The 24,736-nt window shown below is 41.7% G+C and overlaps 1 protein-coding gene across 7 annotated transcripts in view; it reads right to left on the bottom strand.

Annotated features, from left to right (window-relative positions):
- The window catches only part of EPHA6 (EPH receptor A6), a 338,956-nt gene that overhangs the window by 106,111 nt on the left and 208,109 nt on the right, over positions 1–24,736 (bottom strand). For all 7 annotated transcript variants that reach the window (XR_004426440.1, XM_033146746.1, XM_033146748.1 and 4 more), the window contains one exon: positions 7,045–7,169. Coding sequence is in view for 6 of the 7 variants with exons in the window: in XM_033146746.1 (XP_033002637.1) it covers positions 7,045–7,169 (125 nt within the window). In the remaining variant the exon portion in view is untranslated. The remainder of the gene's footprint in view (positions 1–7,044; positions 7,170–24,736) is intronic.

The raw sequence follows: 24,736 nt of genomic DNA, 5'->3' as shown, positions 1-24,736 counted from the left end.
CGGCGTTGCCTGGGGAGTGGCGGGAGGGGCGCCGCTTGTCGCCCCCACCCGCCGCTTGTCGCCCCCACCCGCCGCTTGTGGCCCCTGCCGCCCGGGGGCGTACCGCCCCCAGCGCCCCCCCCTAGCGACGCCCCTGACTCTGTGTATGCTCTGCAGCTAGTATAATCTTCTGTTCACTATGCTGTTATTTGCAAACAAGTTTACCGTATATACGTGAGTATAAGCCGACGCAAATATAAGCCGAGGCACCTAATTTGACCACAAAAAACTGGGAAAACTTATTGACTTAAGTATAAGCCGAGGGTGGGAAATGCAGCAGCTACTGGTAAATTTCAAAAATAAAAATAAATACCAATAAAAGGCTTGGAAAGAAAGGGTCTCTTACAGGGAGGGCTCAGGGGGTAAGGGGGCATATTGTGGGTACATTTCAGGGGGCAAGGGGAATATTCTGGAATGGATTAAGGGGGAAGGGGGCAGATTCTGGGAAGGTTTCAGGGTGGGTGGGGCATATTTAGGGAGGGCATGAGAGGCAAGGGGGCATATTCTGGGAAAGTTTCAGGGTGGGCAGTTTCTAGGGTGGGCAGAGCTGGGATGGGCAGGGGTTAAGAGGGAAGGCTTGGAAAGAAAGGGTCTCTTTACAGGGAGGGCTCAGGGGGAGGGGGCATATTCAGGGAGGAATTAAGGGGGGAGATTCTGGAATGGATTAAGGGGGAAGGGGGTTGATTCTGGGAATGTTTCAGGGGTGGTTGGGGCATATTTAGGGAGGGCATCAAGGGCAAGGGGGCATATTCTGGGAAAGTTTCAGGGTGGGTAGTTTCTAGGGTGGGCAGAGCTGGGATGGGGGAAGGGGTTAAGAGGGAAGGCTTGGAAAGAAAGGGTCTCTTTACAGGGAGGGCTCAGGGGGAGGGGGCATATTCAGGGAGGAATTAAGGGAGCAGATTCTTGTAAGGTTTCAGGGGTTGATAGTTTCAGGGTGGGCAGTTTCTATGGTGGACTGAGCTGGGATGGGATGGGGGCAAAAGCAACAGGCTCTCTGGGGCTGAGCCGGCTCGCGCGCCTGCTCGTCCTCCTCCTGCTCCCGCTGCCCCTGTCGCTACCTCTGTTCCCCTTCGGGGAGAAGGGACGGGAGGAGGAGGAGGAGGCGATCCTCGCACAGAGCAGTGACTGCTCTGTGCAAGGCATCGGAGAGGGAAAACATCGAGGAGCACTTTCTCCCCACTTTTCCCTCCCCGATGCCTTCCGCAGAGCAGGCACAGGATCATAGAGTCTCAGCGCAGTTTCTACAGTGGGCAGAGCTGGGATGGGCAGGGGTAGAGCAGGCACAGGATCATAGAGTCTCAGCGCAGTTTCTACAGTGGGCAGAGCTGGGATGGGCAGGGGTAGAGCAGGCACAGGATCATAGAGTCTCAGCGCAGTTTCTACAGTGGGCAGAGCTGGGATGGGCAGGGGTAGAGCAGGCACAGGATCATAGAGTCTCAGCGCAGTTTCTACAGTGGGCAGAGCTGGGATGGGCAGGGGTAGAGCAGGCACAGGATCATAGAGTCTCAGCGCAGTTTCTACAGTGGGCAGAGCTGGGATGGGCAGGGGTAGAGCAGGCACAGGATCATAGAGTCTCAGCGCAGTTTCTACAGTGGGCAGAGCTGGGATGGGCAGGGGTAGAGCAGGCACAGGATCATAGAGTCTCAGCGCAGTTTCTACAGTGGGCAGAGCTGGGATGGGCAGGGGTAGAGCAGGCACAGGATCATAGAGTCTCAGCGCAGTTTCTACAGTGGGCAGAGCTGGGATGGGCAGGGGTAGAGCAGGCACAGGATCATAGAGTCTCAGCGCAGTTTCTACAGTGGGCAGAGCTGGGATGGGCAGGGGTTAAGAGGGAAGGCTTGGAAAGAAAGGTCTCTTTACAGGGAGGGCTCAGGGGGAGGGGGCATATTCAGGGAGGAATTAAGGGGGGAAGTTTCTGGTAAGGTTTCAGGGGTGGGTAGTTTCAGGGTGGGCAGTTTCTATGGCGGACTGAGCTGGGATGGGATGGGGGCAAAAGCAACAGGCTCTCTGGGGCTGAGCCGGCTCGCGCGCCTGCTCGATACTTGTCCTCCTCCTGCTCCCGCTGCCCCGTCGCTACCTCTGTTCCCCTTCGGGGAGAAGGGACGGGAGGAGGAGGAGGCGATCCTCGCGCAGAGCAGGCACAGGAGGAGGGATCAGAGAGCAGGCACAGATGGGGGATCGGCAGGGCAGGGGAGACAAGCAGCAAGAAAGGATCCCTTTCTTGCCGCTTGTCCCTTTGCAGCCGCCCGCATCACTTGAGTATAAGCCGAGGGCGGCTTTTTCAGCCCCAAAAATGGGCTGAAAAAGTCGGCTTATACTCACGTATATACGGTACTTTAACTCAGTAAAGCTTTTATTCTTTTACTGAAGAAGACTGCATTATTAATTTACGCTGCATGTCATACTGATGATGCCAAATCTCCTGAGGACAGGCTTCATATAGATATTAAATAGTATGGGGGACAAGATGGAACCCTGTGGGACACCACGGGACAGCTCCCATGGTGCCAAACCATAGCCTCCCATAAATGCTTTGTGGAAACAGCCCTTGAGATAACAACAGAACCACTGAAGCATAATGCCCTAGGTGTCAACTTCCCACAGGGGCTCCAGAAGGATGCTGTGGTCAACAGCATCAAAGGCTGTTGAGAGATCAAGGATATTAAGTAGGACCACACTCTTCCTTTCTTTTCCTGACAAATGTCACCAGCTAGCCTGTACAAGGCAGTTTCATTGTCATGGTCAGGCCTGAAGCCAGAACAGAATGGATCCAAGTAATCAGTTTCCTCCAAGCATGCTCAAAGCTCACCTTCCTGAGCACCTTGCTCCAAAAGGGGATGTTCACACCTGGGTAATAGTATTAAACAAGTATCTTAACAATTTCTGAACATTTCAGAAGAAATACCTACAATGCCTATTTTAGTTTGCTATCCACATATTCAAAAAAAGGCATGTAGATTATGATAACCATATGCAAGTACTGTAGGTTCTACAAATTAGTTCTGCTGCATGAACATGATACATTTTGGGTGCAGCTCACAGTACCAAATAAGTTGACTGCTGTACTATAATTACATTCTTTTCTTGCTAGGACACCCCCTCCACCATGGGAGAAGGAAGAACTAAAGGCAAGAAGTAGTAGTTCTTGGAAATTATGGAACTAAATAAGCTTGGGGGGTATTTGGCAAAAAAAGAGCTTCAGTTTCCAAAGCACATTCACAGAAGCAAAATTTAAAATTAGATTTTTGCAACGTGAAAAGCTTTATGGTTGTGGCCCAATTTTCCTAAATACTGGACCAGGATAGAATGATCCAGACTTCAATAACACAAAAACAAAAAATAATATTACTTGGATGTATTTATTCATATGTCTATACACATGCTTAGCAAGGGCATGCACCATTATCCATCCCCCAGCAGCCATAGCCAAGCACTCATGAAATCCACCTTCCTTCCATATCTCTGACAGTCCTCAATTAATGAGTTCCAATATAATGCTAAACCATGATTTAGCATTACAAGAACAAACCTGTGTGAGTCCTGTTGCTCCCATACCTCTCCCCTGGTAGCCTGCAAGGAGAAGACTGGAAGCTTCTGCTTACATTTTTGATTACAGGTAGTTTAGTGTCTTGTCCACTTGCTTCAACTTACATGTGATCTCTTTGGTTTATTATTATTGAATTATTTGACTGCAGGCCAGTTATGTGTTTATGGAATGCAGAGCTAGCCAAACCACAAGGTATTTGGTCACTAGGCAGTTATAAAGCGGTGCATGTGCTATTCATGTAGCAACTTTAGCATTACACAGAGCTATAGGGATAGGAAGGAATGTGAGTGACCTGGCTGTTTCCTGCATTACATTTGAAATCAGAACTTGGATATCTCTCCCACAGACAGATGTGTCAGAGTTATAGGCATCTGGGTGTTACATGTTTCACAATGAGTGAGATGCATTCGGTCCTACTTTAGATATAATGGGAAAGCTTGGGGAGAAAGAGAGACACTGCCACTTTCTGTCCCTGCATCAGTGTAATAGCTGTAACAATTTTAACCTCTCCATATCCCTGTATATTCTGGCGCATAAGACTACTTTTTAATCCAGGAAAATCTTCTCAAAAGTCGGGGGTTGTCTTATACACCAGGTGGAGAATCTGCGGTCGAGTATATCTCAAACTCTATATTTTAACTGGAAAAGTTGGGGGTCGTCTTACACGCCCAGTCGTCTTATATGCCGGAAAATACAGTAATTTTTTTGAGTGACACCATTCTACATTGATTTTTTGGGGGGGAGGGGTGTTAGGGTGGGCTCACATATTCCTGTAATGTGTCAAAGCCTGCTGTTTTTTTCTGCCTTGGATCCAATGGTGCACCTACATGAGAGGAAAGGTCATTTTTTGTATGGATGGGTTGCTTCTAACATAGAAAAATAAATGTTTCCATTCCAGAGAAGTTCTTTCATTTGCACAATTCTTTGTGCAAAACTCTCTTTGCCTCTTAAGACCTTTAAAAAGCCCACTTGTCTTTAGCTCCCATATTTACTATGTCTCTTACAGAAATAATCTGACACTGCAGGGCAAGAGGCCTCCCTCTGGATGACCCAACAGTTCACGGAACAGAGCTCACAGTTTCCTTCCACACACAGGTCTTTGTATCCAAATCCCCATTTATATTTTTTCTAGGCTTTTTGTCACATACATAATCAAAACCGGGAATAGTAGAAATTTCCAATTATATTCAATACTATAAAATGCTCCCATGCATGTCCACACAGCAACACATGGGGGGGGGGGAGGCAGAAGACTTTGGTGTACTAAAGTGTAGCAAATCCACTTAAATACAGTTCTGAAATCATATATTTATATGAAAGTATCTCCTCAATTATAAATGTACCACTGCTAATTTGATATATGGTTGAACAGGCACCACACACCCTGCCTTTGATGAAATACATGGCAATTTTACTTAGAAATATTTTACACTCAGGTCTGTTATTAAGATGAGCACTGTTTGTACAAGGTCACTGCAAATACAAGATGTATCAACTGAGTCAAATATCCACTATAACATAAATGTTTTTATGAGCAGCAGGTGTATTCCTGCAAAAGACTATAAAGCTATTAACTGCTCAGTAAGGAATACATAATAATAGGTTGTTAACTCAACTGCTCTGACAAGAGCAGGGAGAAAGGACACTTTAAAATCATTAGTAAGGCCTGCAGAAAATGAAGATAGTCTACACACTATGATTTTGAGGCAAGGATGGTTTTGAGTCAAAAAAATAAATGGCTTGGATTCTAAGAGAAGTTAACTTGAAGAAGTTCACGGATGGTAAGTTTTCTGAACTTTCCTCAACAGCCTTTGCCCCCCCCCCCCGGCAAAAGCCTCAATGGAGGATTGGGGCCCTCCTGAATAATGTGGGGTGGAGAAGGAAAATTTCATTCCATGAACTTCCTTACATTAACATAGATTACAATAGAAACCCATGCCCTGCAATGTCCCTCCCTTTCCTCCAAGAACATTGTTCTTTTTATTTTAAAAGACACACTACAAGACATATTTGTGATGCTTAATATTTATTCTAATTTCAGGGAACATTGCATAAGGTAAAAATAAAAAATAAAAATAACCATCTTAAACTGGAGGCAAACAGTTTTCATAGAGATTAATGTATATAACAGGGGCAACATTACCCTTGCTGTACACAAATATTAATTTAGTCCCATTGGTTAAATAGCTACTGCAGGAATTTGAAGCAATACAAATATATCCAAACTGGTTTGTTGGAGACATTGGTGGGATGGTGTAGGGAAGAGATCCACTTCTATGGAGGGGAAATCCTACCGTAAGTATTCAGCCTTAGTTAGAACTAAGAGAATTATACCAGACTCAGTCCTCATGACCCTCCAGTGTGCATCTGCCTTAAGAAAATATTCAGAGCATGTTCTGTTCCGGTCTAAGCAGTCATTATATGACTGGTTTTGTTGTTGAAAGGTCAGCATTTTAACATAGCATTGGATATCAATCAGGCACATCTAAAGATCAGCAATTCTGATAATCATTTTCTGTTGGGATATAATCTGCAAATGATAATTTGCTTGTGGGCATAATATTAACATTTTCTTAATGGGTACTATGGACTTAACCCAAAGGATGCTTGGTTTAGTAAACTGTGATTGCAATTTGTGGTTGTGCACAAATGTCATAACACAAAACTGTGCAGAGATAGTGTACATCGAGTTTCATTCACATAAGGGGTGTTTTTTATTATTAATTTGAGCATCAGGGAATAACCTGTTCTGTGCACTAAAATGTGGTAACATAAACATTAATAATCTGCTATTATCTTTACCAGAATGTCAACCATGGTGTTTGTCATATACTATCTCAACAGCATACCATCTAACTTACATCTTAGCAGTTTGCATACAAAAAAGACACTATGAAAGCAGGTTACACATATTTATTCGTGTTCATAACCATCACCATCAAGCTGCTGAAATGTCATTAACTTGTTTACTATTGTGCAGAATTAATAGGCGTTAAAAACAAGTCATGTTAATTATGCTTATTAAGGTGAAAAGATTCATATTAAACTAATGCTCTGATCATATTAGCACTTTGATCCCGGCAGGCTCTTGTTTCTTTTTTCAGTGCTTTTTTCAATGACCTTTTGTCTTCAATGGAAGTAGTCATGTGAAAGTTTCACCAAACATTTAGATCACACATGAGCAAACTGCTGCACTGTGACTGAGTAGCCAACCGCAGCACAAACTGATGGCAAAATATGTCTACAGCCACTTCACTGTGCCCAAAATTCAGTTTGACAAGGTACTGGGCCAACAGTAGGCAAAGCAGACACATAAATGAGCTCTAGCTCATTCAAACAAGGTGACAAGAAATCTATCTATAAAACTGCAGGCTATACTGTATGTTGATCTACAAAAAAGGGACAATGTTAAAAACATGATGCTTTGAGGGTTTTATTTCATTTAAGTCAAGACCTACTTTCTCATAGTACTTGATCTCGTAGTCCAGAATGGCTCCATTAGGAAAATCAGGGTCTTGCCATGAGAGGGCAATGCTGTTTTGGGAAGCCCAGTCCTTCCTGACCATACCTATCAAGGAGGGTGCTGAAAAGGAAAAGGATAACTATGGGTTAAAGACAATGCAACATATTTAGACTATCACAAGGAGGCAACTTGGGGTGGCGTCCAAAGGAACATGGCCAGCAGATCACATTGGCATTTTCAAGAGACAGTGTGGAACATGGAGAAGATACTGCAGAATAACACATTAAGAAGTTCATTGTTCAAACGGGATTCACTCCAGAAACAGATACCGGTATGTGATCCAACAAGTTTCTGTACTACTGTATTCAATGCCCAGAAAAAGTTTATTATCATAGTTTAAATTAATAGACACGATTCCTTTTGGAACTTGGTCAAATGTTGAAGTAAATATCATCTGTTCATACTTCATACTCATTATTGATGTGACCAAGGGCATATACAAAGTGGCATAACATATAGGAGATGTGAAAAAGTTTCCTGAGACCACATGAGCCTGCAGCTGGTACAGAACAGAATCCTGTGGCATATCTGCTCTGTGGGGCAGCCTTCTGGAAGCACACTGCACAGTTACTAGAACAATTGCACTGACTGCCTATGTGCTTTGAGCCAAGTTCAAGAATTTTGTATTTTCATACAATATCCTACAAAACTTAGGACCTAGATAATTGACAGAGCTTTTGTTACCATATAGACCTACCCCACATTCTACCTTTGTGTAGGCACCAGGTGTTGCTAGAGATTGTACAATAACAGTAATGAGAACTCAATGGGTGCAGTATTCTACCCTGATATTGGGTATTTTGTCCTTGCTTAGCAGCAGCTTGTAAATCTAAAACAGTTACTAGCCAGCAGCACCTCTGTGTTCCTATATACTCAGACAATATTACCAGACCTAAAATCATCATCACAGGCTTATTCCCATGCTTATACTACAAGAAGTTACTATATAAATACAATTTACAGTTGTTTTATGCTGTTTGCCATGAATAAAGTGTTCATTGTCTATGCAAAATAATAAAAGGACATGTATCCAAAATAAAAATGCCAGCATTCAGAAATTAGTGGAAGAAATTAGGACACAATGATACTGACCTCAAGTCACCACTATTCAACAAAAAAGTTTCAAGGGAAGGCTCTATTCATTTCAGATTTAATGTATCTATTGCTTTCTATCCCTCTACATGTGCTGAATTATCTAGCATGATTTTACTGAATATGTTGTTGTGATTTAATTACTCTGTCTTATTTTGCATCCATTTGGGATCTACATAGAAACATCACACACCCATGGCTACCCAGTAGCTCCACTGTTTGCTGTTTTATTTGCTTGCTGCTGTACCTATGCATGTATGTTTCTCTATATATCTGTCAAGTGAGGATGCTACTTTGTTCCCTTGATGAAGTGGGCACTTGCTTATGCCCCAATAAATCTATTAATCTTTAAGGCGCCACAAGACTCTTTGTTGTTTTTGCTGCAACAGACTAACACGACTACCCCTCTGGAATTTGCTACCTTGCTATAGCCATCTGCCAACTCACAGTTCTCCAATTACTTTTGAGAATGCCATCTGGAATTGTCAAAGGCCTTGCCAAAGTCACATTATATGCACTGCATTCCCTTTATCCATCAAACCAATTATTCTGTCAAGGAGGGGAATGAGATATGGTTAGTGATTTTTCCTGCTCCGCCTGCCTCAAGTGGTGGGAAGTTCAGAGCTGTCTTTTAGGTAGAAAAAAAACAGTGGAAAGTAACCTATGGTGTCTATATCTGATCCTTTACAACATACAGGTTGGACAGGCATGATCATCACATACAGAAAACAGAGAACTATCCTACCCAATTAACATTCACACAGCCATCACCAACCCCACCCACAGCACAAGAAAATCTAGTTAACTCACAAAAGTCTGACACTGAATTCCTTTGCTCCACCCTACAAATGGCCAACAGGCCACTTAAATTATTTTTAATTATACTGTAGATCTATCAGAGTGCCTTTAAATAAATCTTTAAAAACCTGCAATGTTTTCTCCTTTTTCATTACACATAAATCCAAACCCGCCATCCATTCCATGATGCTATAAGAATTTCCCCAAGCAATACAGCTACAATATATACTGGCAGACATGCAGACAAAGGACTCAGGTTGTTCTTAGCTTAACTGAAAACTTTCACTAAATACTGAATTCACTCCCCAAACCTGAACCCATCAAATCCAGGATGATTTTACAGCACAGGCTATGTATGCTTATTCAAAAGTAAAACCTACTTTGTTCCATGACACTTAACTCTAGGTCAGAGGAGAGAAGTTGTCAGTCAGTGTAGAAAACAGAGTTAAATTGACCAATGGTCTTAGTATAAGGCAATTTTCTATGTATCTGTATCACATAATACAATATATTTAAAGAAGCAATACTTAGCAACTCTAGGCCCCTTTGGTCCAATGAGCTAGTACAGCTAACCCTCCTGGACCCATCAGATACTTCACCCATACCTTTTCACTGTTCCTATTCCTCAAATGTTGACATCTCTTAGGGCTTCTTTACTATTAGATCCGTCAAGCTTCCTTCATTCTTTCCTATTTCTTGAGCAAAACCATATCCACCATGGCAATGCCAGGAAAGTCCCCCTATACACAACTGCAGCAAAATTGTTCTTCCTATTAAGTGCTACTGAAGGTCTACAGTCCTTGATGTACTGGTAATCTCAGTCCTGCTTTACAGGAACTTGAAGACCCCTGACTGTTTTGGTTTGAAACTGCATTGTTTTTTATACTGACCTTGTCAGTCGTTCTCTTATGGGGATGAGGGTAATTGATGGATTCAATATCAGGGACTGTTTTTCATACACACAACATTTTCTCTTGCTTCTTTTTCTGGAAAGATCACTTGTGGAATTCACTGCAGACAAAGGCCCAACTAGGCAACACACCAGAAACCTTCCAAAAATGAACTGAATCACCCGGTCACAATCAGGATCTAATGGCAGTTCACACATGCACTGTTCACCAGAAAAAGGACATCCAAGTTGATACTCAGTCTTATGGAAAGCAAGTGTGGATTCAGTCAATCATGATTTACCATGGCAATACCATCAAATACAGCTTTTCTGTGGAAACTAATTCTCAGTCCATTTTCATAATATAAACTGAAAACACTACCCTATAAATCTGGCTTATCATGTTGCAAGTCTTTATACTCTTTACATTCAGGAATGTGGAGCTGAGGCAAAGAGACACAGTATGCAAAAAACTATGTTGTCAGACCATGTTTTCAAACTTTACAGCAAGGAAGGCTATTTTTGATGGCATCTCTATAGCAAGTGTTATGTACGCTGTACTGTAATACTTTGGCAATCATTGCAGGATGATTTGAGACAAAACTGAGTTTTCTGAAGAGATTCCAAAGTGGTATGGTCATTTTTCTACCATAGTTTTGGCAAGTCAGGTTTTTTATATCACCATGCAGTAAGAAAAATGTTAAACTGAAATCCTTGATGCTCTATGTTTTGTATGTTATGGCAAGTCACCAAGTTTTAAGAAACGACTTCATTCCCAGGTAGGAAGTTCCTGATTATTTATTTCCTGGCTTCTATGATCCTTTTTCTAAACCATAACACTAAAAGACTTTATTTCTGGTCCAACACTATTTCTAACATATCTATTGGTAAAAAACAACAACAACCCCACCACATTAGATAGGAATCAGGCTGAAAATATAATATAAGAAGTACTTCTTCTAGTGATTGTGCACTTTACACATGGTACAATAATGTCCTATCTCTATTTTCAGATGATCATCGCAAAACCAATGATAACAATTGAAAGGTACATAAGTAAACTGCACAGAAAAGAGAGGAAGCAGGAGGGCGTGGGGACAACTTGTTCCTTGGTAAGAGCATATGGTCAGGTGAAGAAGAAAGGTAAATTGTTGGCAGAAATAAATATTACCAAACACTGTTAATTATAAAATGTGTTACACAACTTTGTTCACTCTAACTTTGCAATTGAGGTTTTCAGCAGAAATGTGTACTTTCAGTGCTGCCAGAAAATACTACTATTCTTATAAGAAATGCCTCAACCTTTATTTCTATAACTGGATTACAATGGCTATGAAGTTTGACAGTAAGTATAACGTTATCTCATATATAGCAATAAATAGAGTCTAAGGTCATTCACAGACTAGAGTTGAGAAAAATGCTATTTCAGTTCAATGCTGCAAAACTATTTATTTCATTTGTTATTTTTATAAAGTCTGCAAGGAAAAGTAATAGAAAGACAGAAAAAGAAAACCATTATATTCTTAGCAATGGGACACAAAATACTGGAACACAGTGATACACATGCTGACAATCTGTTCCAGACACAGAAGCTCCAATGCATGCATGGAGCTCCTCTGCTTGAAATGTTTTTCTATTCATTTCAATGGAATTACATTTCACAGAGAAATGAATGGGCCTTACTGTCAGGGCTGGGTGATGAGGAGTTGTGTAAGGTGCCAGCTGGAGAGCCCCCTAGGAAAGCCACAGAGGAGGACGGCTCAGAGCCAGGGGAGTTGGTGGTGGGACACTGAGGACAGGTCAGATGATGAAGAAGTGGTAGAATGGTTGGATGCTGAAGAAGAAACAGTTGTTCTCCCCCTCCCTGCCACTGACCCCCCTTCCTTGCCCTCTCCCTTCTTCCCCCCTCTTACCTTCAGATGCCACACGGCCTAGAGTGGCCTCTGGAAGGACTCTCCAGGCCTCGCTGCATCAGAAGATGCCGCACAGTCTAGAGCAGCATCTGGGAAAACTGGGGCATCCCAGATTGAGATCAGAAGCTGGGGAGCTTCTGTAAATTCAACATGTCCTAATAAAACTGAGACACTTGAGGGGTCTGAGATGAACAAGAGGCAGGAAACACAGGACATGAAGCCAGGAAGGAGGGGCCAGAGGTGGCAGAAGCAGTCATGGAGCTTGCCTCCTACTGTAGTAAGCCCCCCCCCCCCAGGCCTTGAAGAGCCTTGCTTGCAGCAGAACAAAGGGCACAGATAGCTCCTCCTAGGTGCAGCTTAAGGCTGCTTGGGAGATACAGTGGTGCCCCACTAGACGAATGCCTCGCTAGATGAAAAACTAGCTAGACGAAAGGCATTCGCTAGTGGAAGGCTGCCCCGCAAGATGAAATTGTCAATGGGGCTGCCTCGCAAGACAGATTTTTTTTTCATCGCGCGAAAACCGCTATTGCATTGGTGCTTCGCTAGACGAAAAAATCGCTAGGCGAAGATACTCGCAGAACGAATTATTTTCATCTAGCGAGGCACCACTGTACTAGGCTGGGGAGAAGACTAAGGGAGAAGTAGGAAGCACAGGTCGTCAGTCCTTTTTAAAAATAATTTTTATTAGTTTTCAATTACAGTCCAGTAATAGCCTCATTATAACAATACCAATTTATAATACAATTATTAATACCAATTGTTTAAAAACCGAATTATGTAACACAAATAGTCAGTCCTGGTAACTGTGTTATTGGAGGCCAGTCTTACACTGAGGTTTCTCTGCTTATATGCTGCTTTCTTGAATAAATAATTAACTTTACTGCTCGTCTCTGAGTCTACATGCTGACCTGCAGCTGAACCAGCACTGACACTTACATGTGAATACATATATATCTCTGGATCAACAAGCCAAAGGATCCATAGTACTGGATTTAATTGAATGCATATTTCATCCTAGGATAAATCATGAAGGTGTTCATTTATTTTAATAATAATAATAATAATAAAAAAATAGTAGGCTTTTTAACTGGATTTTAAAACTGGCCTGTAAATTATTTCACGTTGCCTCTATGCTAGGAAGCTGTTTCTAGTCATTGTTTGTTTATTTTTAATTATTATTGCATATTGTGTTATTAATATTTTGTGGAAAGGGGACTTTTATTTATGCAAAGCTATATACTGCAAATTTATTATTACACATAATTACATAATTTGGACATATTCATACAAAAAACTACACAGTTCATTAAAAATATACAGAGCAATGCTGCCTCCCAACTGATAACAGCTTTGGCAGTATACTAACAACAAAAACATCATCACTGTAGTGCAACAAAAGCTTTTTTGGGGGGGTGAGAGTTAAGTTTTTACTTGGCAGCAAATATACTGTATGTCAGTGAAGACACAAGACAGACATCATTGAGGAGAGTTTTCACAGATGGGGAGAAACTCAAAAGCCCCCCACCCCCCTTATACCCCTTGCTATCATCCTTTCAAATTCAAATTTTCAAATTCAAATTTTATTGCGGCTATAAGCCCATAAAAACATAAAATATGTAATATATAACATAAAGTTACAGCAAACCATAGACCCTGGAGTCATAGGGAAACAAACCACAGCACAAATACAAGTTTTAAAATTGCAACCAGGGAGCAGAAAACAAAAAAATTAGAAGTCGTGTAGTTGGCCACAGCGCCTTTTTTGAGATATGACAGAGTTTAGAAACCTTGCCACCTGCAAGGTTGTATAGGAGTCATTGTCTTGCAGGAGTAAGGCAAGGTGTGACTCAGCTGGTGCACCTGTAAGTTTCTGAGTTATTGGTCTTAGTAATTTTGCCCGAGCCTCACTATGCAGGGAACAGATAAAGATTATATGATGGAGAGATTCCGTTGACTTTTTATCACAATCACAGAAGGCGGAAACTAGGCCCTTGGAAAATCTATGTCTCAGGACATTAGAAGGAAAAACATTAAACCTCGCTTTGGTGAAAGCGAATCGGTGCCCAGCAGTGGAGAGGGAGGATAGGTATAGAGGGACATGATGTATTGGAGTAACTCCAAAATTCCGAGGCGAGCAGACACCCCCACCCAGCATATGATTACGCTGCAGCTCCAAATCGTCCAGTCTTTGTTTGATTAATCTTTTTGCCGAAGCAGGGTCTAATTTAAGCGAATCTGAAGGAGAGATTCCAAAAGACAGAAGTTTGGCGTGGATTTTCCCAGTCCAAGGGTTTGCAAATTCGTCACGCCAAAGACATTGGACGAGATAATGGCTGGGTAATCTATGCCAAAGAGTTAACCAGTAGGTGAATATTCGTTTCCATAAGAGAGTCTCTAGTGAAGGAATCTTCAATTCTAGTCGTATAGCTGCATTACTAACACACGTAGGGAGTTTTAAGAGCCGGCGAAGAAACTGATTTTGCAGCACCTCCAGCGGGGCCGGATTTGCTATCATCCTTTGAGCCATCCTCAAACAAGGCTCCTGGAGAATGGCCTCAGATCAAGATCTAATGGTCTGGGTAGGCAGTGGCTTAGGAAGGTGGGAGCGATGGGCGCCCCATATTGCAGGGGAGGGGGGTGACACTCGGTGACCCCTCCTGCCACTCCCCAAGAAGAAGAAGAAGAAGAAGAGTTTGGATTTGATATCCCGCTTTTCACTACCCGAAGGAGTCTCAAAGCGGCTAACATTCTCCTTTCCCTCCTTCCCCCACAACAAACACTCTGTGAGGTGAGTGGGGCTGAGAGACTTCAGAGAAGTGTGACTAGCCCAAGGTCACCCAGCAGCTGCATGTGGAGGAGTGGAGACACGAACCCGGTTCCCCAGATTACGAGTCTACCGCTCTTAACCACTACACCACACTGGCTCTCCCAAGCCGAGCCCCGCCACCCAGCACCCCGTCCATGCGGCGGTGGCTCGTAAGGCTGCTGCTCCCGCAGCTTTTCGCACTTGGCGGCTCGTTGGGCTGCCGCGCACGAAAAGCAGCACGGACGGAGCAGTCCCATGAGCCGCCGATTACTCGGCGGCTCGCGAGGTCGCTGTGGGAGCAGCAGTGCCAGCACGGAGGACTGCATATGCGCAGCCCGTCACGACGCAAGCATCAGGACGCCCCGCCCCCAGGGGGTGCCTCCGTTTGCCGCCCCAGGAGGCCAAGCAGCTTCCTCTGCCACTGTGGGTAGGTTCATATTAGGAGAGGTGTTCCAGAAGATATTGGATCCTAAATAACAAACAGCTTTATACATCAAGGCCAGCACTTGGGCTCAGGAATTTGCAGGCAGCCAGTGTAGCTGCAACAGAACTGGTGTTATATGATCTATTTGCATTGAATGTGTGTCAACTCAACAGGTTAGACTTTTTAAAGCCTTTGCATCTAGCAATTGGGCTTTTTAAATGGAGGCTTTTAAAAACAACAACACCTACCGGTAATTGCCAAATTGGGGCAATTTTCCAGGGAGGTTAACACTTCATTTCCAGCAGTGATACCCTCTGGAACACCCCCTCACAATTAGGCTTCAAAAAAAACACCTCACAATGAAAAGAAGAGAAGCTTTGTAAAAGCCTAATTTAAAAACTGGGAGCTTAACCAAAAGCTTAATGGGGAGTGATTTTCAGGGCAAGGAAGGTTAACCCTCTTCAACCCTCTCCCCCATCATTCACTCACAGCAGTTAAGCACCAATGGAAGCTTTTTATTTTATTTTATAAATATGAATTTCTGCAAGGGGTGGGGCCAAAGAACAGAGGGTGTGGCTGAATGAAAGAGGCCCACAGAGGTTCCCTACAATGCACACATACATGGGAGTTAGTCCTATTGAGCTCTGTGCAGCATACTTCTGAGTAGACGCATAGACTTGCACTGCAGATAATTTTATTTGCATGCCGCCTTTCCATAATTCAAACCATGCTCAAGAAGGTTTGCAATGTGGAAAAAATACCATGAAGGAATAGTGATTAATGAATACACTTAGCAGATGTTAGCACTTGGAGGCTGGAAACACAGCCTATGTAAAACAAACACATCAGAGCCTGGCTTTCAGTTACCAGTGGCTGCAGCATATTTGGAAACACTCAGCGTTTTGCTGGCAGCATAATTGGCACAGAATCATAGGGACTAATAGATAATAAAGCTTGATTAGAAATGGTCCCACCGGAACGAAGCAGAAAATATTTTAGGTATACTGTTATTTCAGGCAAGAGGTCATTTTCACAACCTACATTATCTCTTGAATCATTGGATAAGGAGTGTAGTAGCCTGCCCTGACTTTTGATTGATTCATTTCCCTTTTTTAACCCTTTAATGAGCATTTTTTTCCTTGTGCCCTTATCACGATGGCATAGAACATTCATACATTTGACTGAACTGTATCTCCTAAGATGCAGAATATGCTCCCATAGGAGGTGCAGCTTGTGTTGACATTTTATACCTTTAATTGGCAAGTTTATTTGCACCTTTTTACTCTGATTTTGGGTGGCGTGGGGTGGGGTGGGGAGGTGCTGTTTTTCCATTAACCTCTGCTTTTGAGCCCTGCTGTTTTGTTGAATTTACTGTGATTTTTAAGTACTTTGTTTTAAAATTTCATGTAACCTGTCTTAAGACCTTTGGTAAAGCATTTTGGCAGGCTTACTTGGTGTTGTTTTTGAATGGGGAAGGAAACACTCAATATTAGCTCCTTATCCAAACAAATGAGACCATGTTGCTATTCATAATCATAACGTAATAATAAATTTATTATTTATACCCCACCCATCTGGCTGGGCTGCCCCAACCACTCTGGGCGGCTTCCAACATATATTAAAACATAATATGGATATATGGGCATGTTGCTTGTGCAGTCAGGGCATTTTATAAAGGTGACCAGCATGCATACAAATCATAGGGAAGGGAGAACCAGAGTCTTTGTTTAAGAAACACACACAAGATGGTAGAAAGAGAAAGATAAGCCTATTAGTAAAACGAAGCTTTAAGATGAAAATAGTTATTAGAGATGCTACTTTCACCGTCTGGGAAAACTCAGTGTAGGCAAGCACCAGCTCAGCTTCAGAGCCTTATCCAAAGTCCTCCCTCTCTAAGGGACGAACCAGGAACACCTTCCCCAAGCTTATGCTCTAGAAGCATATGAAAAATGCTTTGTGTAGGTGCACAACCCAGACCCTCCAAGTGTGCCCTATTTTCCAGGAACATCCCTGATTTAGAGAAGCCATCCAGGTTTCTGATTTGATCCTGAATTGTTCCACTTTTCCTTAGGATGTCCCCATTTTCATTGGAGAAATGTTGAAGAGGCCTCAGTCCTGTATACCTGAAGGAGCTTCTCCACCCCCACCCTTCAGCCCAGACTCTGAGATCCAGCACTGAGGGCCTTCTGGCGGTTCCCTCACTGCGAGAAGCAAAGCTCCAGGGAACCAGGCAGAGGGCCTTCTCGGTAGTGGCGCCCGCCCTGTGGAACGCCCTCCCATCAGGGGTCAGAGAAATAAACAACTACCTGTCATTTAGAAAATACCTGAAGGCAGCCCTGTTTAGGGAAGTTTTTAATCTGTGACTTTGTATTGTATTTTAATATTTGTTGGAAGCCACCCAGAGTGGCCGGGGAGACCCAGCCAGATGAGCGGGGTATAAATAATAAATTATCATCATCATCATCATTATTAGAGTATGGAGTTATCCAACTCCTGAGCTGTCTGAAGGCAATCCTGTAGAGGGAAGTTTGTTTTAATGTTGATTTTAAAAATGTTTTTTTTTTAATAAGAATTTATTGGCATTTTCATAACAAAACATAAACCCACACCCACACCTACATATATAAATCAAATACAAACACAAATACAATTCTTCTTGTTTACACACTTAAGAAAATATTCTAGTTCCAAATCTTGACAGTTGACTTCCCCTACCTTCTCTCCTTCGGTTTTAAATCCATATTCTACTTTAATAACATCATCTCTCTAAAAATTAAATTCATTTAAAAAAAAATTTGAGCCTTAAACAAAAATCTTAATAACAATTATTTAAATCTTAACAAATTATTCTTATATCAAATCTAAAGTATTCTTCTTTCCCTTAAACTGCTGCTAATAACAAAAAATTTCAAAATATCCCTTTTCTTGTTAAAAATTAAAATAAAACTTAATGTCTTAACACTCCGATTTCAGATTACCATAACAGAGCATTAATATTCTGTACTTGACACAGTTCACCCTATCCCCCCTCTGTCCAATGTCCTTCTCCATCTTTCACCGGAACCACTCCTCAAATTGTCCTCTTTTCTTATACGTCCACAGAACCAGACACAGTCCCCAACAGTCCTTGCATCGAGCATCAGGATACACTGTTCATCTTCTCTCGGCTTCTCCCATTCAATGCTGCATTCTTCTATTTGTAAATATCTTAATTTCTTGCCCTTCGCTCCCGAGCTCACACCTCGGGGGCTGGATATAACATTCCTCGCCGTCCTCGGGCTGCCACCACCAAAGGACGTTTCTATTTCCGGGAATCACGACCGCCCGTGATGGCGACCTCGCCAGAAGTCTTTAAAAATGTTTTTATACGTGTTGAAAGCTTCCCAGAGTGGCTGGGACAACCCAGTAAGATGTGTGGGGTGTAAATAGTAAAATTATCATTAAGGAATGGAACATCCCTATTTTCCATCGGAGAAATGTTGGAGGGTATGACAACCTAACTAGGAATCCAGAGATCCCATAAGAAGTGTACAAAGTGTCATACTTGACCATTTAGTAGTACACATAATAGCACACAAGATCATAAAAAATACTGCATATTGCTTAGAGATTTTTAAAATATTAGGCCAATTATAAATGCTTTTTAATTAATCAATCAATCAATCAATCAATCAATCAAATAGATAGATAGATAGATAGATAGATAGATAGATGTGGCTGTAGGTGACCAGAGATTCAAGCACCGCTAATTAATGTATTATATTGCCCTTCTGACCAACTTCAGTATGTGGGGAAAATCAGTGCTAGTAATGTATGCAGTGCTTTGGATAGGAAAGCATAACTCCTACCTCATCACAATCATTTTATGTTTATAAATAATAATTTTATATCTACAAATAGTATCTTAAAAACTACTTAGATCCATTACAGTTTACTGAAGTATATAATATACTTTATATTATTTTAAAAATACATTTTAAAATCCTCTTTTTGTAGCTAGAAGTTCCTCATTTACATTTCTTTCCCTCATTTTAATTTTGATTATATTTCCATGAAAAACCCCAAAGCATGTGGCAGAGATTAATCTTCAGAGATTAATGCACTCCTAAATTTGCAGAAAAGTTGAAACATTATGCTCTGTATGCTTTATGATGACTTATTTTTAATGAACCCAATGGCACCTGAAGTATCATCACAACGAAATTCCTACCATTTCACTGAATTTAAAAATGGCCTAAGAGTCATTGTGTTCCTACAAATAAACTTAATAAATCTTGTACTATGCACTGAGGCAACAAATAAATCATGAATTATTGATTCATCACTTATATTCTGAAGCACATAAAACAAGCGTTATCCAGAAACATTCTTAGGATAAAAACATGTTTTTGAAAATAACTACTATTTTTCAACATATTTCAATTTTTAAGGCACCATGCTTATTTTAAACCCTTTTGTTTACTACAGCACTCAGTGATATGAAATGGACAATATCTATGTTATTTTCAAAGTAAACTATCATTTATTCACACAAAACTAAAATATCCTCCTTTAAATATCTTTAGGAAGATGAAGATTGTGAATGACTCTTGTTTATTTTGGACAGCAGATTTTAAAATCTGTTAACTACCTCTACAGTTTTAAAAAGATTTCATACTGCACATTTTTGCTTAGCTCTTTTCCAAAACATGATTTACATGTGGTATACAACATTATGTAGTATGCCCTAGATCATTAAGCATGTCTTATCTGAACAACTTCTGAAACACCTCAAGAGCTGTCTTTTATGTTTTATGGAGCTAGTGCACTCAACTCTATTCTCCTTTATCTTGTGAGGGGTTAGAATGCCCCTATAGGGTTGGCTTGATGTTTAGAAGGGGATAACTTCATACTTAGAAAAGAGTGTGTGTGTGTGTGTGTGTGTGTGTGTGTGTGTAGTTATTTTCTGAAATGTTTCTGGCCACAAACATGTAAAGTGAGTCAGAGCTCTGTCTGGGTTTAATGCATTATACAAGAATCTGAAGTGCAGTTATATAAGACAGTTTCGTAAATGGAAAACAGCAAAGAATAATCTGACATCAAAAACTTAATACTATGTGATAAAGCTTTCTTAAAATAAGCCAGAAATTTACACACACACACACACACACACACACACACACACACACACAGCTAGCTTATAGCTTATATACCACTAAATAGAAACAATCTATAAGCAGTTTGAAGTGACTGGCATGAGTTTGGCCAAACTGCGGGAGGCAGTGGAGGATAGGGGTGCCTGGCGTGCTCTGGTCCATGGGGTCACGAAGAGTCGGACACGACTGAATGACTGAACAACAACAACAATAAGCAGTTCAAAAAAGAAACATATAAAAAACTCTTTCACAATATATATGGGTCTGGTGACTTCTGTTTCAGTGTATCTGAAGAAGTGTACATGCACACGAAAGCTCATACCAAGAACAAACTTAGTTGGTCTCTAAGGTGCTACTGGAAGGATTTTTTAATTTTTAATTTTGTTTTGACTATGGCAGACCAACACGGCTACCTAGCTGTGTATAAAAAACTGATGTACATATCCAAGTACAATGATTAAAAATAATTTCCTTTTTTGAAAACAACATACCGTATAAAAAATGTCAGTCCCATGCTCCTCAAGTTAACAGACTCCTTCAAGGTGCAAGGAAAGAATGTTCAGTTGCCAATCTGGAAATAAGTGTGTGTGGTCATGTGTGAAGTGGGTGGACAGCATCTTGTTCTTTGGCTCAGGTAGCAAAATGTCCGACCTGCCACCCCACAACTGAGGTTGTGAGTCAAGGCCCCGCCCCCGCTTGGTGATAAAATAAGACGCATGAAGACAAGTATTATACGTTAATGGGCTAAAAAAGGCCACAACTTTATTGGTTACAGAATGTGAGTGGTATTGGCTTAGGATCCAAACAGACTTGACTCCTGTCTGCTCTGCAGGGAGTCACACAAGGGTTAACTACCTGTAGGGGGAGCTTGTTGATGTAAGTCAACTGGAAGCTTTCCCCTAGAGTCACTGGAGGGTCCTGCCATGGCCCTAGCCACCACCTGGGCATTGGACAGGAACCACGACCACCAGATTCCTTTAACGGAATACCCTTCAAGGGGAGGGGTAGGTGATAGCCACAACCTCGCCTCCAACACGCAATGCATTTTCCAGTGCCTAACCTCCAAACCTTACAAAGTTGTGACAATTTGCTACAAGGTAGGTGAAAAACCAAGTGGCTGGTGCCAATCTGCCAAGTGGAAAAAATTCCTACCAGGCCCCTTGGACAACCAAGATGACCATCCGAAGTCCATAGCTGAAGCAAAACCTAGAGGGAGGGCGGGCGATCCATGGAAGCCAGAAAAGCAAGGGAGAGCTCGTGGGCTGTTTAAATCCGGCTAAAACACACACCCCGGCCTGCCAGATTTGCTGACCAGGGGGTATGACGCAGGGGGCCAGGCCAGGCCACGCCCCCTGCGAGCGCAGGAAGCAATTCCCACTCACAACCCCTCCCCTCTGGGAAGAGGAGAGGCTTTCCCCATGCACAAGGGGCCATGAAACTCCTATCAATGCCTCAAGCTGGTAAGTCACTATTTCTCAAAACTCACCCCTCTCTAAAAGTTTCCACAGGCTCCCAATTTAGAACAAATAACATATTCCACAGGTAACTGCAGAGAAATCTTTGGAAGCAGTTGCTGAGTGCACGCACCCTACAGATCAGTGTGAGGATCTGTGGATCAGAGTAATCTGGTATTAGAAGAGAGAGAAAATAGGCTGTCACGAAACCCTGTGAATGCATTCCTCTAAAGCAGGAGTTCTGTTTTGATACCCGTTTCCAAAATTTAGGATTGAGGAACTAACTAATTTCTAACAATCTACCAATAATTTATGGGGGTCCATTTGAGATTACTTCACATGCTGCAGTTCTGTATACAGAGCAAATGTATACAGAACTGCACCTCACATATGTACCACAACATCACACACTCTGCTAGCTCTGCCCCCCAGCACTGACGCATATGCCAGAGACAACACTAGCAGCTGTGTCGCCATCATCATCAGCCAGTGTGGTGTAGTGGTTAAGAGCGGCAGACTCGTAACCGGGGAACCAGGTTCGCGTCTCAGCTCCTCCACATGCAGCTGCTGGGTGACCTTGGGCTAGTCACACTTCTCTGAAGTCTCTCAGCCCCACTCACCTCACAGAGTGTTTGTTGTGGGGGAGGAAGGGAAAAGGAGAATGTTAGCTGCTTTGAGACTCCTTTGAGTAGTGATAAAGTGGGATATCAAATCCAAACTCTTCTTCTTCTTCTTCTTCTTCTTCTTCTTCTTCTTCTTCTTCTTCTTCTTCACCAACATCACCATCTGTTTATTTCTATACCAATTTTTGGTCAAGACTCCAAAGTAATGAACAGGATTTCCCCCCAAACAAGCAAAACAAAAATTTATACGATAGTGTATTTGAGGGTGTATAGAGTGGTTTTGTTTCAGCCGTGTAATAATCTGTCAGTTACTGTCATAAAAAGAACAATTTAATGGCTTAAAAATTCCACATACTTTTGCAGTGCAACCCTATACATGTCCGGAGAAATAATTCCAGTGAGGTTTACTTCCAGGTAAAGGTGTATAGGATTGCTGCCTTATGTGCTATCATGATAACCCTGCTTCCACTGTGATTAATGGAAAACCTGCTGTTGATTTTCTGAAGCTGCTGGATGACATTAAGCTCAGTGTTCTTTGATTTTAGATTCATACTGAATATGCTTAGATTGGTAGCAAATTTTTACTCCCTTTGCAAGGCTGTGTCATGAATAATGAATATACAATTTTAGATAAGGAATATCAAGGCATTTTGGGTTTCTTTTAAATCAAAAGTAACAAGTGGCATTAAAAACAAAGTACTATAAATGAAAAGTCTGGACTGCAGCAAAGCAGGTATGACAACAAAGTAAAATTGATAAATAAAACATTTGGGTCAACAAAGCAGTCGTCTCTCTTTGTAGCCAGAAGAATAGCAGATTTATTTTTAACATGATGCTAAGGTGGTGAAGGGGCTTTTAGTTCTGAATGCCATGCATAGTCCAGGTGGCACTCCAGCAGTAAGCTGACTCAAGCATGCTTTCGAATCTCTAATCATTTTCTGTGAACTACAGTAGCATACCAAGCAAGCTATGCCATCCTTTTCCAACTATATCAATGCACATTCTTCAATCAACAAATTGCACTTTGGCACAAGCAGAAGGTTTTAAATGGACTTCTGCCACCTCACAGTCCCGGGCTAAACAGCTATGAACATATGCAAAAAGTGTGCTGTTCATTTTCAGGGTCTTTTGATGGCACAGTTAATTGTACTAAAAGTGCAATTGATGGAAAGTGAGTTACAGATTGGCTAGGCAGTGCAACAGATGTAGAAGGTCATTCAACAAGGACTACTCATTACTTCAAATTACTACCCTCGAGGAGAAACTATGGTGTATGCCAGGATGAAGCTCTTTCACTGACATCTCATCTTTCAGTTGTGTCCCAGAGGCCGTCTTTCTCTTCTTGCTGTTAACATGGCCCAATTAAAACCGGTTGCCTAAATTTACAAGAAATCTATTGCCATTCTAAATAGCTTTTAGCTAGCCAAATTGTATGAACACTGGTTGAGATCATATTAACAGCAGAGCTGGTTGCCAAAAGGGTTATAAGCTTTCTCACTTACCGTATCTAATAAGATAATAATGTATAAATGTACAGTGTGAGTATCTATGCAGAGGGGTTTTTTGTTTTTGTTTTAGATTTTCATGTCTACTGGTTTTGCAGTATCCGATTCCTTTATACAGTACTCTCTTTAAAGTATTTATACCTATGCCAGTCTTTGTGTGGCAAAGACTTCATACTTAACTGGGCTTAGACATACACAGAAATCTAGTAATTGGATCAAGGTAACACCAAACATTTGTAACAAAGCATTCAAGAAACCAGACCAGAAAACAGTTTGTTATATTATATCCTTCATTCGTAGTCCTGAAACCGAGTGCATAAAAAAATCTGCTAAATTGCATTGAAATGCACAAACACACACATATTGAGAAGGGGGGAGACAGTTTGCTACCATTGCTTCAATTAACATGGCACATTTAAGGATTTCAATAAGATCAGTTGTTCGAGCAGGAGATCAATAAGATCAGTTGTTCGAGCAGGAGACTCTTAATCTCAGAATCGTGGATTCAAACCCCACATGCATTGCAGGAGGTTGGACTAGATGATCTTCGTGCTCCCTTCCAACTCTACAATTCTATGATTCTATGTGCAATGAAATAAGCAGCACTGTCAAAAAGCTAAATCATATGGTTTAGGATCTCCATACCTTGTGTACTGCCTCTCCCCATAAGAACCTACTTGGTCTTTGTGATTGTAATATTCCCTATATGTTCCCATTCAGATTTCTGGATGGTGGCTATGACACAAGGGGGCTTTTCAGTGGAATTCATAATGCTCTGGTCCCGTGAGATAAATGAAGGCTGAAACTTTAGTTTGCAGAAAAAGCAGGAGCAGGGATTGGGGGAGCAGTTTACACTTGTGTTTGTGATATGTACCGGTAAGTTAGGGTACTGAGTTTATGGGAAACTGAACATGCTCAGTCACTGAAAAATAGTTTATTATTATTCCTATCAATTTCACAAAAAAGCTCAGATGGATGTTCAAAACTA

This window comes from Lacerta agilis, chromosome 4 (assembly GCF_009819535.1).
Source record: "Lacerta agilis isolate rLacAgi1 chromosome 4, rLacAgi1.pri, whole genome shotgun sequence".
Classification (NCBI taxonomy): domain Eukaryota; kingdom Metazoa; phylum Chordata; class Lepidosauria; order Squamata; family Lacertidae; genus Lacerta; species Lacerta agilis.
This window is presented reverse-complemented; position numbering and strand designations above follow the sequence as displayed.